This window comes from Rhododendron vialii, chromosome 7a, assembly GCF_030253575.1.
Source record: "Rhododendron vialii isolate Sample 1 chromosome 7a, ASM3025357v1".
Lineage (NCBI taxonomy): Eukaryota > Viridiplantae > Streptophyta > Magnoliopsida > Ericales > Ericaceae > Rhododendron > Rhododendron vialii.
This window is the reverse complement of record NC_080563.1, coordinates 8,131,550-8,148,547: the sequence shown is the minus strand read 5'-3', so window position 1 is coordinate 8,148,547 and position 16,998 is coordinate 8,131,550. Positions and strand designations below refer to the sequence as shown.

Here is a 16,998-nt window from a genome sequence, read left to right as displayed (position 1 = left end):
ATCGACGTGTTCATGTGCCTACTGTTGTACAATCAACGCTACTTTCTTGTCGAGAAATTCTTTTCTGCGATGTGCAAGAGCGAAATGATTTGGAGGGCTACAGAAAAATCAGTTACGGAGCGAAGCTTGCCCAATCAAAAGAAGGAAAAAAAGAAAGAAGTGAAGCTCGCCCAAAGTTTAATGGGATTATTCTTGATTGCAGGTCACTGATGGCAGAGTTTGAGGTGGTTTCTATTAAGCATGTTTACTGTGAAGCAAATCATTGTGTAATTGCATTGACAAATGACGCACCGATTTTGATTCGAGATTTATATACCTACCCTTATTTTCCTAGTTGTATTGCTAATCTTTTTTATGCGAATTTGATAGTGATTGTTTATCCCCGACTTGTAAACTTTATTTAGTTGGTTAAGGCATCGTATTTTACCCCAAAAAAAAAAGAAAAGAGTCTACTCTAAATTAGAGAGAACTTGATCCTACTTTTCCAAGGGTCAAGTGAAATTCAATTTTGTCAGGATAATTAAATTAGCACTTTGTAAGATCAGTTGAAAAATCACAAATAAAATTTGGCCGAATGATACTGTAGTAATATAAAAAGATAGAATAATTTTCGGAAAAAATTCAAAATACCCCCCAAACTTTACGCTCAATTACAATTAGACTTCCAAACTTTCAAAAAAATCAATTTTACTTCCAATATTACCTTCCGTTATTCAAAATGCCCCTTTCCGTCCCAATCTGTCAAAATGACTAACAGATTTGTGCTGATGTGGACTCTTTTCTCATTAGAGTGGCTGTTAAAAGATAAAAATACACTTTTACCCTTATCTCTATCTCCTTCTTCCATCCTAACACAAACCCTAACTTCCCACTCCGGCACCTACATGTCCGGCCGACCACTACTTTCACCAGCCCACCGCCAACAACTGCTTAAAACCGCTACTAACGGACCCCACCACCACTGCCACCCACCCAAACCAGAGACCTTATTGCAAAACGCCTCCCCCATCGCTGCCTAAAGACGCCGTCCAAAACCACCTCCCATTCCCAAAAAAAACAAGCCCAAAGCTTCCTACCTCACACTAGCGACCAACCTGCAATTCACCTCCCCATCGCCGGCCAAAACTTTGCCCAAAAGCCATCTCCAATGTCCCAAAAACCATGCCCAAAGGCGCCTACCTTAGCGCCGCCCAAAATGCTTTTCTGCGCCTCCCAAATCACAAACCGAAATCCCTAAAAACCACCGCCCCTCAACCATGCACCCAAAACCCCACTGCACCTCCGCCATCTCTTATAGCGCCACAGATCCACCCACCAACACTGCAGTCAAGACCGCCACCCACCCATCGGATCCCCTTCCGCCAAAACGACACCGCTCACCACGAGATGGAACACTTTCGATCAGAACACTCAAAACATCCCCAACGCCGCCCAAACATCCCCAATGCCTCTCAAACATCCCCAATGCCTCTCAAACATCCCTACGCCACCCAACCCAAAACAGCTCAGAAAACCCGCCACCTTCCTCAAATTGAATGGAGCTTTGGGAGGTTCATTTTTGGTTTGTATCTCGACTTTGATTTTTGTTTCGGATTCAAACCCTAAGTCTAATGTTGGGGGGGGGGGGGGGGGGGGGGGGGGTGGGGGGGGTTTAGACATGTGTCACACTTTAAGTGGGTTGAGATGTCACATAAGCATATTTAACGGAGCCTTTAACGAAACCCGTTAGTCATTTGACAAATTGAGACGAAAGGGAGCATTTTGAATAACAGAAGGTAACGTTGGGAGTAAAATTAATTTTTTTTAAAGTTTGGTAGTCTAAATAAAATTGAGCATAAAGTTTGTGCGGTATTTTGAATTTTTCCCACAATTTTCCCTGGCACCGTCACTTGTCAATTGCGCTGCCGTCACCCTAACTTTACAAATTCACAATAGCCTCTCTCTTTTTTTTTCGTCCACTTCTTAGAAAGCTTTGCTTTTTACCCTTTTTTCGCACCTTTCCAAACCTAACGAGTCAATGACGCATTGCGGAGTCATCACCATTCAAGGAGGTGGTGGGGGACACATCCACATTCTCATATTGACAAGTGTCTAAATCATATATTTTACGCGTGCGTAGGTAAAAGTGCGAGCGTGAAAACATATTTCAAAATACATTTTCAATTACGAACGGGAAACCGAGAGCGAGAGTGCAAGACATTTTAGAGGATGGTGTGACTAAAAATCACCACAAGTGAAACATTCCACCAACACTCGTGTTAAAAAATAAGAGCATCATTTGGATGCTAATGAACCTCCGAGAAACCTCGCAGCACCAAACCCAACCCATTGCTCAAATACCCAATGAATGACTAAGACACCCGCCAATACAAGATAATGTTCCATGAAATTCAAATTGAATAATTCAAAGGACAAAGTGTTTTTAAGAGAAAGTAAAGCCCCTTTTTTTTTGGTGCCAAAGACGCGGCATCGAATCCCACCTTCATTCCAAATGGGGGAATTTTGAGTGGGCATCGTTGACAAAAAAAAAAAAATGCTAACAAATAAAGAATAGGAAATCTCTCAAGTTGATAATCCAATTACAGAGGTGGTTTTTTTTTTTTATCACTCGATAGATATCTAACCTACTCCTAAAGAGATAGAGAAGAAGTACCGCTAAGCGGCATACAGGTGGAGCAAGCCCAAAAGACATCAATCACCAAACTAAGTACTCGAGCTCATACTGAAAATTGAATCCTCACTTTTTATGTGGAAAAGATGAGAAAGTGACATTGAACTACAAGCCGGTTGGCACAGAGGTGGGTTTACAAGGTACCCTTTAATCAAAACCATATGACAAATTCGAATGATCAAAATGAGTTTAAAGGCGGGTGCCATTGGCCCCCACCCCACTAGATTCCTCCATTGAATCACCAATGAGAGAGTGGTAAGATTATCATAATTAAAGATATTTTAGTATTTATGATTCTATAAACTTGAACATGTCAGTTCTCTCTCAAATCATACTATGAGATGAATGATCTCAATTGTTAAAATGAGCCTAGGGTCCACAAATGGTCCAAAATCGGACCGGACTTGTAGGAACCCAAGACTGGACGGGATCCTCTCCCATGGATGATGGGTGCCACCACAAATCAAATTTTGGTTCCAAACAAGCTTTTGAGCATCTATAATTGGTAAGCAAAATACAACATGAGAGCGAACTCAAATCTGATCTTTATAATACAACATTATCAGTAGCCGATACGATGTACTCAATCCTATTTTGATTATCGGATACCACGAACACAATCCTATTTGTTAGTAGATTAGTGAGAGTTCGGAGAGTTGAACCTAATACTCGATGAACTTGGGACAAGCACTCATCCACTCATCTATCACCTATAGTATACAGTAACTCTGTGCAGGAGGTGTAGGCTACAACTAATTTCATGTGCTCTCATTCTTCATCTAACATGTTCATTTGAACTACCCCATAACTACTGCCATCCACATATGAGCCAGGAACAATCAACAGAAAATAAAGCAAAGTCTGCAGTGAATTGAACTAAAGAAACAAACGTAACTACCACATCTGCAAACAAAAGAGGAAAAAAAGAAGCGGCAAACAAGAAGAGAGAAATAAAATGGAAAAACAAAAAAGCGAATAACTAACTACATTAGCATACTGAAGGCACGAGTCCGCAGTCAAGAGAACATCTTGAAATTACCATTCATAAAAACACACATCTGGGCATAAAGTAGCCTTATCATATTTCACAACGAAATCATAAAACCGGACAACCATGATCGCATTGGTCAACAATAGGATCAACAGGATTCACAATACATATTTGGCCAGGTACCGAATGGTGAGATATTTGACTGGAAGAAATATGTTACTCCCTCCGTCCCTTTTTTTGTGTCCAGTATTCCATTTTGGGCTGTCCCTTAATAAGTGTCCATTTTGTAAAGTTAGGGGGGTAAAAGTTGGTGTATTGTCTATTTTGTCCCTAAAAGTAGATTTTATTTTGAAAAGTTAGTGAGTAAAAGTGTAATGATGATGGGTAAGTAGGGAAAGTGGAGGAAAAAGTTGATGTGAAAGGTGTAATGATGATGTCTTTTTAATAAGTTGGAGTTACGAAGCAGGACACTTAAAAAGGGACGGAGGGAGTACTTGAACAATAGAAGATATTGGAAATAGAGCATCGCAAACTACAAAATCGGTGGCCTTCATGAGACGCACACGCCTCACTCTTGCCTCTAAGACACTTCTCCCTTCTATGAAGTATCTTACTGCATATGCTTGTATATGCATTTAAGTATGGAAAAATAATTCATGTATGTTTCCATAGCCTAAAACCAAGCTTGAGCGAAAAACACCTAATCCAAGAACTGAAGTTTGTTGGCTAAACTAAACTTCCTTGTACCAAGCTAAACCGAAACTGAACAACACAAGCTGGGTTTATATTCTTACTAAATCATGTCTTAACCAAATTGAAACTCAACATTACAAGATCACAAAGCACTGGGATCTGAAGTTGACATTCAATAAGACAATGGATTTGTACAAGAAACATCAACTTCTGAACAAGAGGAGAAAACGAGGGCAAGCATAGGGAACCAACCATCTGGAGACTTAAAGTTAGCTACGCGGGTAAAACTAAGAACTCCATTTTTAGAAATAAGAACTCCATTATTAGAAACCTGAAACCCCCATATATCCTACGAGACACTAAATCTGCTTCATATAGAGTTTTCAAAAACTTCATGCCGAGTAAAATCTTCAGTTGTTCGTCCCTGCTTTCACGTTATTGCAGCAAAGTCATGAAAAATTGTACATAATTCATTAGTGTATCTAACTTTTGAAATAAGACACTATAATAACACTCCACATCTTCAGAACATGGACACTCATGGAATTAAGAAACATAACTTTACAATGTGACCCTAAATGGATGAACGTACCCAGATACCGACCCACACATAAGGTTAACAGCAGGTGCACACTCTTATTGCTCATGACTAGATATGGTTGGTGGTCAACAGCAGAAATCACAATGAGATGTACTCTCGTATATGTTGGGGTCATCACCATGTAAACTGGACATATAGTAGAAATATGATAAATGTAAGTTGGTATTTCTCAGAACATCTTGCCAAAGCTGGCGGCTTTGAATGATAGGTGGAGATCCTAGATTTCGTTCTGCATATGACCTTTCCTGTTTTCTTCTCATCATTGCCATTGAGGCACTCACTCAATTGATTAATCAGAGAGTTCAAGGCAGCAAGGAAAGGGAATGACAGTGTCTTACCAACAGCTATTGGTACATGACAACATCATTATGTGCCAAGGCGAGGCAAAGTAGCTAAAACACCAAAGATGTATCCTTACTTGCTTTGAGGCCTTGTGGGGTTGAAGGTGAATGTAGGAAGGAAAGAGGGAAGGGAACCAACTCTAGTTGGGGAATTCGAACATACGGAACACATAACTTAAAACATGGGAGTCTGTAACTTGTCCAATCGACACCATGATCTTCCTCCATGTTCTTTTCTTAAAGCTAAACAGAATGAGACAATACTGTAGGCAGATTGGTGAAGAAAGTCGTTGGGTGCAGGAGGCAGTATATATCACTATGATAGATATAAGATATTGAATCTCACACAAGAACAAAGCTGCTTGGAAACAAATGCCTTCTGATGTCGTTTTTGCATCTCACAAAGTTCAGACCTCGCAAAACAAAGAAGTTTGCTTACAGTGTGATAAGTACAACAGAAAGAGTTCAAGGATCAAGTGAATTGCAATGGCCAGGAAAAAGTGCATTTAAAGTAACACAAACAATTAAAGCTTAAGACATCCGCGAACAAATGACACTTCTAGGCAGTCACGTATAGCACAATCTAGAAAAACAAACTGAACAAGAAAGTGAACCGCCACCCTCACTGGAATACCCTCTCTGCTACAAATTCGCATAGTGACCAAATAAGAAACTGCACGCCACTGCTTCATAAAATGAGAAGAAACTGCACAAATGAAGATGTAAACCATTGCACCAATAAATTCCAATGAAGCTTTTCTACTATATTCCATGCATCAGTAACATTGAAAGTTAAACATCAGGTAATACACATCATCTTGATATCTAAATCAGTAAGACTCAACACCCTATTTTGTACAACACATCACAGCACGAAAACCAAAAAACCTCTAAATCATCCAGTTGCAATCCATCAGAAAGCTAACCTAAAAACTAACCACATCACAAACACATCTAGACAACACAATTGCAACCGCCACAATCACGAAGAATCACTCGACAAAGAATCAAACCGTGGGTCTCCCAAAACCGAGCTGCCTGCGTCAAGAACCTTCAGCAGCGCAACCGCCTTCCCCTTCCCTTTCGCGCTCCCGTTCTCTGCCACCTCCCCGATCCCTTCCCAAATCCCAACCCCTGTCTCCCTCACACAATTCGCCACCTGCTCCCCTCCACACTGGATCAAATTCAACAATCCCGACACCGCGTTCTCCCTCGTCCTGAAACTCGACCCCGTCGAGCAATCCAGCAAATCCACCAAAACCCTAACCCCGGACACCTTCCTGAACGCCTCCCTCGCCTCCTCGCACCCCGCTACCTGCGCGATCACCGCCGTCGTGTCCTCCACTACCCCCACCCTCCCATCCTTCACCACCAACGAAAACAAACACGGCACCGCCCCCAATTCAATTACGGTGGATCTGTTCAAGGGATACAGAGAGATTCCAAATAGGGCTTTTAAGGCGTCTTTGATGGATCTAGGGGGGGAGCTAGGGTTTCTGATGATATCAATGAGGGCGTAGATGATGTCACGCTTGGAGCCGATGATGGGTCGGTACCCGTCGACGGTGAGGAGGGAGAAGAGGGTGGCGGCGGCGGACTGGGCGGCGGGGGGGGAGGAGGGGTGGCGGAGCGCGTGGGAGAGGGCGTCGAGGAGGCCGCGCGTGGACATTAGTGCCTCGCGGGAGGAGATGGAGAGGTTGAGGAGGGTGGCGGCGGCGTTCTCCTGGAGGAGCTGGGACGGGGAGTAGAGGATCTCGGCGAGGTAGGGGATGGCGTCGAGGTCGGCGATGATAAGGCGGCTGTCGGGGTCGTCCTTGGTGATCAGGCGGAGCTCGCAGAGGGATTCGGTCCGGGTCCGGTCCGACACCGAGCCCAGCTTCGACACCAGCGCCTTGGCCGTCCTCCGTTTCACCTCCATCCTCTCTCTCTCTCTCTCTATCTATGATGAATTATGCATATTCTTGATCTTGCTGTATTGTATCGTGGGTTCGTTCAGGTGGAGTTGAAAGGAGGAAAACCGGGGTGTTTGGGTTTGACACTCTTTCTCTTGGGAAAGAAAGATAGATGACTCATAGATCTGTATATAGTAATGGGTAATGGATATGGCTGTTATTTACTTGTGGGGATGGGTATATGTCTCTGTATCCCAAACAAGGTTTATAAAAAAATTCTCTCGGGTTTCTAATTTTCTGGCCTACCAAACAGAAGGTTCGTTCCTGGTGTGAAAAAGGTTGAGGGTGAAAGGATAAAAGAGGGGGAGATTTGCGGGAATTTTCAAAGATTTCATCCAAACTTGACTACTGCTTTTTTACTTCACTTTGTGTGGATTTTTATGCAATTTTGGACGTGGGTGGGTGGGCTTGGGTTGGGGAGGGTGGGAAGCAGACATGTGTGATTACTTTATTTAGTAGTTCGTGCCTCCAATCACTCCTTGTGTCACATATTTATTTACGTCAGATTCGTATACTCCCACAAATTCGAACCCGAGATTCAGAAAGAAAACCAAATAAACAATACTTGAGTTTGTGTGTATTTATGTATGCAATTATGGACGTAGGTGAACTTGGGAAGGATGGGTGAGAGGGAGGCATATGGTTAATTTATTGAGTAGTTCGTGCTACGATCACTCCCTATCTCACTATTAATGTGGGATTTATATACCAAGCTCCACCCGAATCCGAACCCAAGATTTAGGCTGCGTTCTTTTGGTCTTAATTTATTTTTTTAATTCAGTCTATTCTTCTAACTTAACTTATTTCTCATCTTTAAACTTAACTTATATTGTAATTGTTTGTGTGTGTTAGACAATTAAGTTTAAGTTTAGAAGATTGGATGAATTTAATTTATTTTCATTTAAGTTCTAAAAGGGGAGAAAAAATAAGTTAAATTTAGAAGAGAACCAGATAAACAATACGTCACAATTACTACTATTTCCTTTATATAAGAACTTCCTAAACTATTTGATCTCATGTAACAAAATGGATTGGTATCTGAACCTTTCACCAAATTAAAGAGCAGCACAAACTACAGCTACATGCTGCATGCTATCGGGTCAATTGTGCATAATACTTAGTCAATTAAGCACCTATTTTTGGGTGCCGAGCGGATAATCACGTGGCGGTACCTGTCGGCGATCCCAATCGTCCAAATTTATTCTCTCTCCCCTCACCCGAACACTCGCTCTCCTCTTTTTCACTCTCTAAAATCTGAAAAGTCCAAAACACGTCTGGACGGCTGGGATCGTCGACGGGTACCATGTGCATGGTACCCCGCCCCGCACCCTGAAACTTCTCCTCATTAAGTGTTGGGCAGCAGTTGGGGAGACTGATCATGACACAATTTTTTCCGAACGGTGAAGAAAAGTGTTTTAATACTAATCTTCTTTGAAAAGAAAAAGATTAAAAGTGTTTTATTGTCTTGATCTGATCAGGTCCAATAGTGAAGAAGTGTTTTCTGTACACTTCAGTCGACTCTTCAAATGAATTGTTTTTTATTTTTGAACGGTTCAAATGAATTGTTATATTACTGTTTTGTGTTTTCCTATCTTAACTACTCTTCATATACTGTATTACCAAATTATTTTGTCCTAGTATATCATTTGATATTTTGAAAAATTCCAAATTTAAAAGAGTTAAAGAAATTTATGCATGGGATGAGTTATTCAGTACTCAAAAAGAAAAAGAGAGGAGTTTACATTATCTCCGCCTAGCGGTAGAAACCGTGGTTTTTTCGCCACAGCACCATCGCCTTTGTGGGTCTAGTACTTTGCGAGCCTGCAAGATGAACGGTTCATATTACAATAATAAATGCATAATTGGGCCGATATTGATGGTAGCGGAAACTCCACGATTTACATCGCTGGCGAACAAAATTTAAACTCTACAAAGTACTTAAAGTGCCTAAAATCGTTATAAACCTCTCAATTTTATACATTGACATATCAATGTGTGACACTCCTAAAATAGTGGGACACAACAACATGCTCCTAATTGATTGAGACCAAAGTCGATTAATGGTTCCAAAGCATTTTTGCGTGTACTTTATGATTTTCTCAGCGGCAAAATCCAGAAGTGCATCTTAATAAAATAGATTATACAAATTTATTTTAGAATTAAAAGGCACAAATATTAATTGTTTAATCTCGAGAATAATATTGTTTAGGTGGACAATGATTCATGACCTGACGTCAAAGGTGAGGGACGAGTTGGTAAACTATAGTACCACCTAACAACCCCAGTTATTTAATTCGATTATTCCTTTCACATTATAAAAAATAGAGCAATGCAATAATTCTATTATGAGAGAGATTTTATTGTACCAGTACTATAATAGTAACATGTTAAGAAATCATTAGAGGTGATTTGATTGCGTTCGGAATCCGTAATGGGTGTTGTGAGAGTCGCTCCCTCAGCTTTTTTTATGATTTCATTGACAAAACAAACATGACCCTATTTTAAATATCATTTCATGTGGCATACCGAATTGCTCTGTACACCTGTAGTGCATTCGTACACTACGGATATCTTTTGCATATCAAGGACGTAATTGGATAAATGAGTCTCTTATATTTCAAGGACGTATAATATGACCCCAAATCATGAGACATTAGTGAACATGCAATCGTGCCGCGGTGCTGGTCATGTCATTGGTGCGTGGCGGTGATCACTTTGGTCAGGGTGTGCTCCGGCTAGGAGATTGATCTCCTCAGTGACAAAAAGTTTTTGAAGTACCATGTGACGATGCTCGAGTAATAATTTTTCATTAACCCATGGAAAAATTATTTCATAGTTTAGGGGTATCATATCGGCACGTAGTGTCTCAATTTCCTTTTTCACCACACATTCTTGTGGTGAATAAGTGTGTCAGTGCCAAAATTACTTCTGATTCTGAATAGTTTCCCAACCTTTGACCACTTCCGACCCACTGCAACAAATGAACGTAAGAGACAGAGAGAGAGAGAGAGAGAAGAAACTCGATCCGAGGGAGTGAATCATAGTTGCAGAAGAAAATGCAAGAGATTGCTACCTCGTGACATAGCACTCGTTCACAAAACTACAAAGACACTTTGGAAAAATTATTTCATGGTCTTGGGGTATCAACACGTCTCAATTCCCTTTTTTTCAAACATTCTTGTGGTTGAAATGTATTAAGACACCACGTGGCGGTACTGTCCAACAAGTTTGGCTCCTCTCCAATCCTCTAATAATTGGAGAATCCTCCAATTCAATCCAACGGCTGAAAATCAATTCTTTACAACATCCTCCTTATCCTGCTAACATCCAATAATATATATATATATATATATATATATATATATATCTCTCTCTCTCTCTCTCTCTCTCTACCCTCACAACCCACGACCACCCAACTCACCTCTTCTCCGGCAGACCTCTCTATCTTTTCCAATATTCTCTCTCCCCTCCCCAAAAACATTCTCCACAAAATTGTACATACCCATTTCGAACACTGGCTAATATCGTGTTTGTACTAAGTTAAAATTGGACTTTCGGCAACAGTTTTTTCAAATTAAGTTTAACCCACTTGAATTTGAATGCCAAACCATGCAATCAGATTACAAATTATGTTATTATTATGAAAAAATTTAAGTATCAGATGATAATGGTCATTGCTCCAAACCTTCAATGGTGGATTCAAAAATCAATTGTTCGGAACCCACTTTTTTTTTTTTTTTGCCTTTCAAAAAAAAGAACCCACTTTTTTTAATTAATTCACCTTCTACCAATTATTTTTCTCAATAGTGGTTTCGTTGGACAGTTTTTGCAACAAAAAAAAAAAATCAAAAAAAAAAAGGAAGGTAAGAATTTTGGGATGGTCATGGAGAGAGATTCGGGCTGTCATGAATTGAAGAAAGATTGATTTTTAATTGAAGCTTTGGGTTGTGAAGACCGTGAACAAGAGAGAGAGAAAGAGAGAGAGATATTATTGGGTGTTAGTGGGATAAGGAGGAAACTATGAAGAACAAATTTTCAACCGTAAGATTTTAATTGGAGGATTAGAGAGGAGCCAAACTCCTATCCAAGACATTTCTGAATAGTTTCTCCAACCTTTGACCACTTCCGACTCACTGCAACAAATGAACGTAAGAGAGAGAGAGAGAGAGAGAGAGAGAGAGAGAAAAGAAACTCGATCCGAGGGAGTGAATCATAGTTGCAGAAGAAAATGCAAGAGATTGCTAGCTCGTGACATAGCACTCGTTCACAAAACTACAAAGACACTTTGGTTAGATGTGCTCAGATGATAATGGTCATTGCTCCTAACCGGGAATTCAAAAATCAATAGTTCGGAACTCACTTTTTTTTTTTTTTTGCCTTTCAAATAAAAGAACCCACTTTTTTTTAATTAATTCACCTTCTACCAATTATTTTTTGAACAGTGGTTTCGTTGGACAATTTTTGCACAAAAAAAAAAAAAAGAATCAAAGAAAAATAGGAAGGTAAGGATTTTGACATGGTCATAGAGAGAGATTCGGACTATGATGAATTGAAGAGAGATTGATTTTCAATTGAAGCTTTGGATTGTGAAAACCGTGAGAGAGAGAGAGAGAGAGAGAGAGAGAGAGAGAGAGATTATTGAGTGTTAGTGGGATAAGGAGGATACTATGAAGAACCGATTTTCAACCGTTAAATTTGAATTGGAGGATTGGAGAGGAGCCAAACTCCTGTCCAAGACATTTCTAAATAGTTTCTTCAACCTTTGACCACTTCCGACCCACTGCAACAAATGAACGTAGTAGAGAGAGAGAGAGAGAGAGAGAAGAAACTCAATCCGAGGGAGTGAATCATAGTTGCAGAAGAAAATGCAAGAGATTGCTACCTCGTGACATAGCACTCGTTCACAAAACTACAAAGACACTTTTAACTAATTCTTCACCGGTAAAACGACAATTCACCACATCACAAATTAAAATCACGACGACAACAACAACAACGACACACTTTAAACTAAATTGACCTGATTAGATCAGGTGCAAGTCTCGCGGGAAACCCCGAGCCTGGAATTCGGGACGTCGAAGAGGACGCGGTGGTTCTGCTGCTGCATGTTGGCGATGACGTTGAGCACGGAGTTGACGCCGTCGGAGGGGGAGGCGGCCATGGCCAGGCACGTGGTGCTGCCGGCCGTGCTGTGGATGAGGAAGTTGTCCGCCGGCAGCGTCACGTTCATCCCCGTGAACATAAGTGTGATCGTCGGCGGCACGATCGCCACGTTGTAGCACGTGTCGAACCCGCCCAGCGAGGACACGGGCAGGTTCTTGGGGGCGACGCGCCTCCGGAACTCGTCCCGGATCGCAGTGTAGACGGGCTGGACTAGCCTGCTGAAAACGGTGCCTGCAGAGAGAAACGGGAGAACTGATTTTCCGGTTGTGATGAATCTTCAAATGGCGGAAATTGTAATAATTCCATTGAGTACTCGAACTATTTTGCCTATATTCAAATTCGTATTTTTTAAATACTTATTTTTTATTTTACGAAATCATAAGTCATTTTCTTGTAATACATCATTTTTAATTAAAAAAATATTATATGAAATTTAACTTCATTTGGGATATTGGATACTGTGTGTTTTCAAAATAGGACAGTATATATTTTGCATTCGCAAAGGTCATCCTGCACATATTTATGTGCACCATATGCATATGAATGTGTTCAGACACTCGAATCTATCATTGTTTTGTAGGATTCAAATTTATTAGACGATTCTAAACATAACTGTGCTTGTGTTGTTGAAGCTAGCATACCATTTATCAAAATTGAAATACTTTTTTATCACAAAATGGAAATAGAAATGTCACCTGAGTCGAAAATGGTCCCTGCGCCGGTGGTCGGATTGAACGCGAGCGCACTCGGAGGGATGTCGACGATCTTCCGGCCGACCCTAACTCCGATCATGTTCACGTAGTACAGTGACGATCTCCTGGGGTTCCTGAGAAGCTGAGTGTACTTGATCCTAATGGGCTGGCCCTTGGGCCCAAGCCTGAGTGACCCAGAAAAGTTGGCAGATTTGAAGCTGGGCAGGCAGTAGGAGAATGTGGACTGGTAGAGGCTCTGGGTCTGGGACAACAGGGACAGCGGACCGCGGCCCAGGCCCAAGAGACCCTGCGGCGGCACCGAATTCCCGGTGGCTTTCTGGATGCATCCGAAGGTGTAGCCGGGCACGGCGTCGGTGGCAAGGGTTATGGTGTCTTGTGAGAGGTCCGCTGCCACGGTGGAGCCGCCGTAGGTCATGTTGAAGCTGCACGCGGTGGCCGTGCAAGTGGGGTTTGGTACCTGGAAAAGTTTTCGCCATCCATGAGCATGTTGAGCTAGCCTGACTTTCAGGGGTGTTTATTCGTCTATTAAGATTTGGATGTACGCATAAATAGTTCAAAAAAAATGTCTGTTTATATTAATTTTATTTTTAATGTAATTTAATAAGTTTTTGAGTATAATTTTTTGCATTTAAGATTTCTCTTTTCGAGAAGAATAAATGATCTAAAAAAAATTGGCGCGGTAATAATACAAAGAAAATTGAATTGATCATGTTTTCGGAAACAAAAAGCAGAAAAAATGTAGGCTTCGTTCAAAAAAGTTAACAAGTTTTGACATTTCACTAAGTTGTTTCAGATAACTAACAAAATTGAATAGGCCATGTTTTCAGAAACAAAAAGCGGACAAAACATAGGCATTTTTATCATATCGTTCAAAAAAGTTAACAAATTGTGGTATTTTACCAAGTTGTTTCTGCTAACTAACAACTTGTGAACAAATTTTTTTTGCCATAGTAACTTTACTCCCAAACTCGAGAAGTGCTACAATACACATTTTTTATTTGGATGTGTATCATATGCACCCTTATTTTTTTAATTTTTTTTTGAAACACACTAAAATGTTATGATTTCCAAAATGTTATGAATCTATTGCTAAAAAGTTACGAATCATATTGATGAAAAGTTATGAATTTTTAGTATAAAAGTTACGATACGAAATAAAATGTTATGAATAACCGGTCCTATAAGTAATTTTTTTATGAGGTGACACAGTATAAACTACACAATAGATACATATGGTACACATCTTAAATGAGTGTGTATTGAAGACTTTCCCCTCAAACTCATCTACAATTTATTCACTACCGAGATCAACTTGACATTTTTTAACAAATTATTCACTGTCGAAAACACCTAACGACTTAATTATAACAAATTCATTCTCAAAACTTATTCACCACCTAAAACACCCCCGAAAGAACAGAAATAATCAAACGGAATTTTATTATCGAGTGATGAATCGGATGATAGTGCGTGTTACCACTTACCGACACTTGGGCGCGCGGGTCGTTCCAAACACGTTCAACGGCCAAGGGCTGCACTGGGCCCACACCACAATCACGGGTATTCATTTTGGTTTTGGTCCTTTTTCTTTCGTAAATCATTGTTTTGGGTCCTTTTCGGATTTTGGCTCTTTTGTGGGGCCTTCCTTGGAGATTGGACCAAAAGTTAAAAACTTACTACATCCCTTTGTGGAAATTTTTTTGAAAAACAACTTGTGAGTTCTGTACACTTGTTAATGAGTCCCACGAGAATGTATAATGAAAAAAAAAATTTGTTAGATATACGTGTCGGTGTCCTAGAGTCTAGATAATAGTTTAAAAAGTGCATAACAACATTATTTCATATCTCTAAGAGAAGTGGGGTGAGCCGCACCCATAAATCATACTTTTACAAGAGTACCCAACGATCAATAACTTCTAACGTTCTCATACTAGAAGGGGTTAGGTTATCACGACAAATTAATCTCATTCTATCAATTTGAACTCGAGACTTCACACACTGACACTTATTAAAGTGTCTTCTCAAGACCGCTTCAACTATAGCTCTGGGTCATGCACATTTCCATTCACCAATTTAACTTTCGTTACTATTGAACAGTAAAATCGGCAAATTAAGACAAAATCTTTGCTGATGCAGATATTAACAGGTATATATATCCACAACACACATATACACTACACAAACACATATATGTATCTATACATGCAGCAATATTGGTCGGTTTTATAAATTAAAGCCCCCATTTTCTTCTTTAAGATAAAACTTTTTTCCTCCTCCACCGACCATACGTTACGCGAGTCCGTGACTGAAGATGTAGCTGTTGAAACAGGTTAACGTGACACCTCTCTCACGCAGGGCTGGCCCAGGCCCAAGAGGCCTGGACCTCGGGCATTCAAATTTTTTTGAATTTTAAGACATTTCAATATTATTTGTAAATTATTATATTTATTATTCGTTCAATTTATAACACAAATGTCTTTGCTAGTTCAGTGATAAATTGATTTTAGTCCATGTGGAGTGTCTGAGTTTGAATCTTGTGAGTAGTTTTTTTCTTTTGAAATATTTTTTCCCCGAAAATAATTCTACTGTAATTGTCAGGTTTCAAAACCAAATCAAGTAGAATTTAAGTCAACCACTTTGGCCATTAGCGACAAAACAATTAACATGCATTATAAAATCTAAAGTAGTAATATAAAAAAAATTTATATCATTGTTGTTTAATTCTAAAATACGTAGGATACCACCCCATAAATTAGCATTGTACATTCAAATTCCTAGAGGTGACCCTGCTCTCACGTCGCTCGTGTCGTTTCCATGCCCTCAAGTGACCCCACACCAAAATATTTTATCAATTTCTGTGTATTTTCGGCCATTGAAACACGTAAAAATCTCTTAAGAAAAATCATACATTATCAAACGATCGAATGCACTGGAACACGAGTACAGAAATATGACTAGTTCATAGCACAAACATACCTGCTTGCACTGGGCATCATTGCAACCAAGTGGCTTATAACTGGTGGACTTGTCCGAAGAGAACAAGGTGGACGACGGGCACCCGACGCACCCGCTGCACGGGACCCAGGCCGCGTCGTTGCTCGTGTCCACGGCCATGAGGAACGTCTGGGCCGGGGTCCCGATCTTGGCCCTGACCACGTACGTGGCGCTCTGCAGGATCTGGCGGCCCGAGGCTATCGGCACCACCGTCTTCTTGCCGGTGGCGGCGAGGCTGGAGAGGTACTGGAGGCGGTCCTGGTCTTGGGACTGGATTTGGAGGATGGAGTCTTGCCATGAGGTGGGTTGTTGCTGGGGTGGGGGCTTGAACGGGGAGCAGGGGCTGGAGACGTGGAAGACTTGGAGGGTGGAGGAGTGGTCTGGGGCGGTGCAGGGGGAGGAGGAGGGGGCGAGGGAGTGGGAGGGAGGAGAGAGAGAGAGAAGGGAGAGGAGAGAGAGGAGGAGGGGGAGGAGGGAGGTGGACATGGCTGTGGAGTACTGGAGTGAGCTTGGGGTTTTGGTGGTTTATGAGAATGGGGTGATTAGTGGTGTGTGTAATTGATGTATATATACACTAAATTGGAAGTGCATCATGTGAGGACCGTACTGCCAAGTCCATGCGTATGGGACCATCTGGTAGGGTTCGATTAGGGTGTGATTTAGAGGGTGAATGTTATCTATTTTGAGTAATGTTTTTAGTGCCGGTAGCGTACCACACGCGTGATATCCCGTTGGCAATTCAAATAGTCCAAACGTGTTTTGAACGGTATAGATTTTAGAGAGAGAAACAGAGGAGAGGGACTGGTGCGGGATCGAGGAGAGAGAGAAGGGAATATATCAGGGCCGTCCAAAACACGTTTGGACGGTTTGGATCGACGA

At 41.0% G+C, this 16,998-nt stretch overlaps 2 protein-coding genes across 2 annotated transcripts; both read right to left on the bottom strand.

Annotated features, from left to right (window-relative positions):
• Positions 1-6,040: 6,040 nt before the first annotated feature.
• On the bottom strand, positions 6,041-7,600 carry LOC131334766 (U-box domain-containing protein 1). Its single transcript, XM_058370004.1, has one exon. It carries the CDS (start codon positions 7,213-7,215, stop codon positions 6,280-6,282), a length of 936 nt encoding a protein of 311 aa, XP_058225987.1. The 5' UTR covers positions 7,216-7,600; the 3' UTR covers positions 6,041-6,279.
• A 4,502-nt stretch (positions 7,601-12,102) lies between these two features.
• LOC131334761 (aspartyl protease AED3) lies at positions 12,103-16,666 on the bottom strand. The gene is made up of 3 exons (XM_058369996.1): positions 16,102-16,666; positions 13,108-13,582; positions 12,103-12,643 (listed from the first exon to the last, which is right to left on the bottom strand). Exons 1-3 carry the CDS (start codon positions 16,603-16,605, stop codon positions 12,279-12,281), a joined length of 1,344 nt encoding a protein of 447 aa, XP_058225979.1. The 5' UTR covers positions 16,606-16,666; the 3' UTR covers positions 12,103-12,278.
• Between the last annotated feature and the right edge of the window lie 332 nt (positions 16,667-16,998).

Coding starts and splice junctions, on each gene's coding strand:
- LOC131334761 (XM_058369996.1), bottom strand. CDS start 16,605: ATGTCCACCTCCCTCCTCCCCCTCCTCCTCTCTCTCCTCTCCCTTCTC. Junction 13,583..16,101: donor ATGATGCCCAGTGCAAGCAG/GTATGTTTGTGC, acceptor AAACTTTTCCAG/GTACCAAACCCCACTTGCAC. Junction 12,644..13,107: donor AGGGACCATTTTCGACTCAG/GTGACATTTCTA, acceptor TTCTCTCTGCAG/GCACCGTTTTCAGCAGGCTA.
- LOC131334766 (XM_058370004.1), bottom strand. CDS start 7,215: ATGGAGGTGAAACGGAGGACGGCCAAGGCGCTGGTGTCGAAGCTGGGC.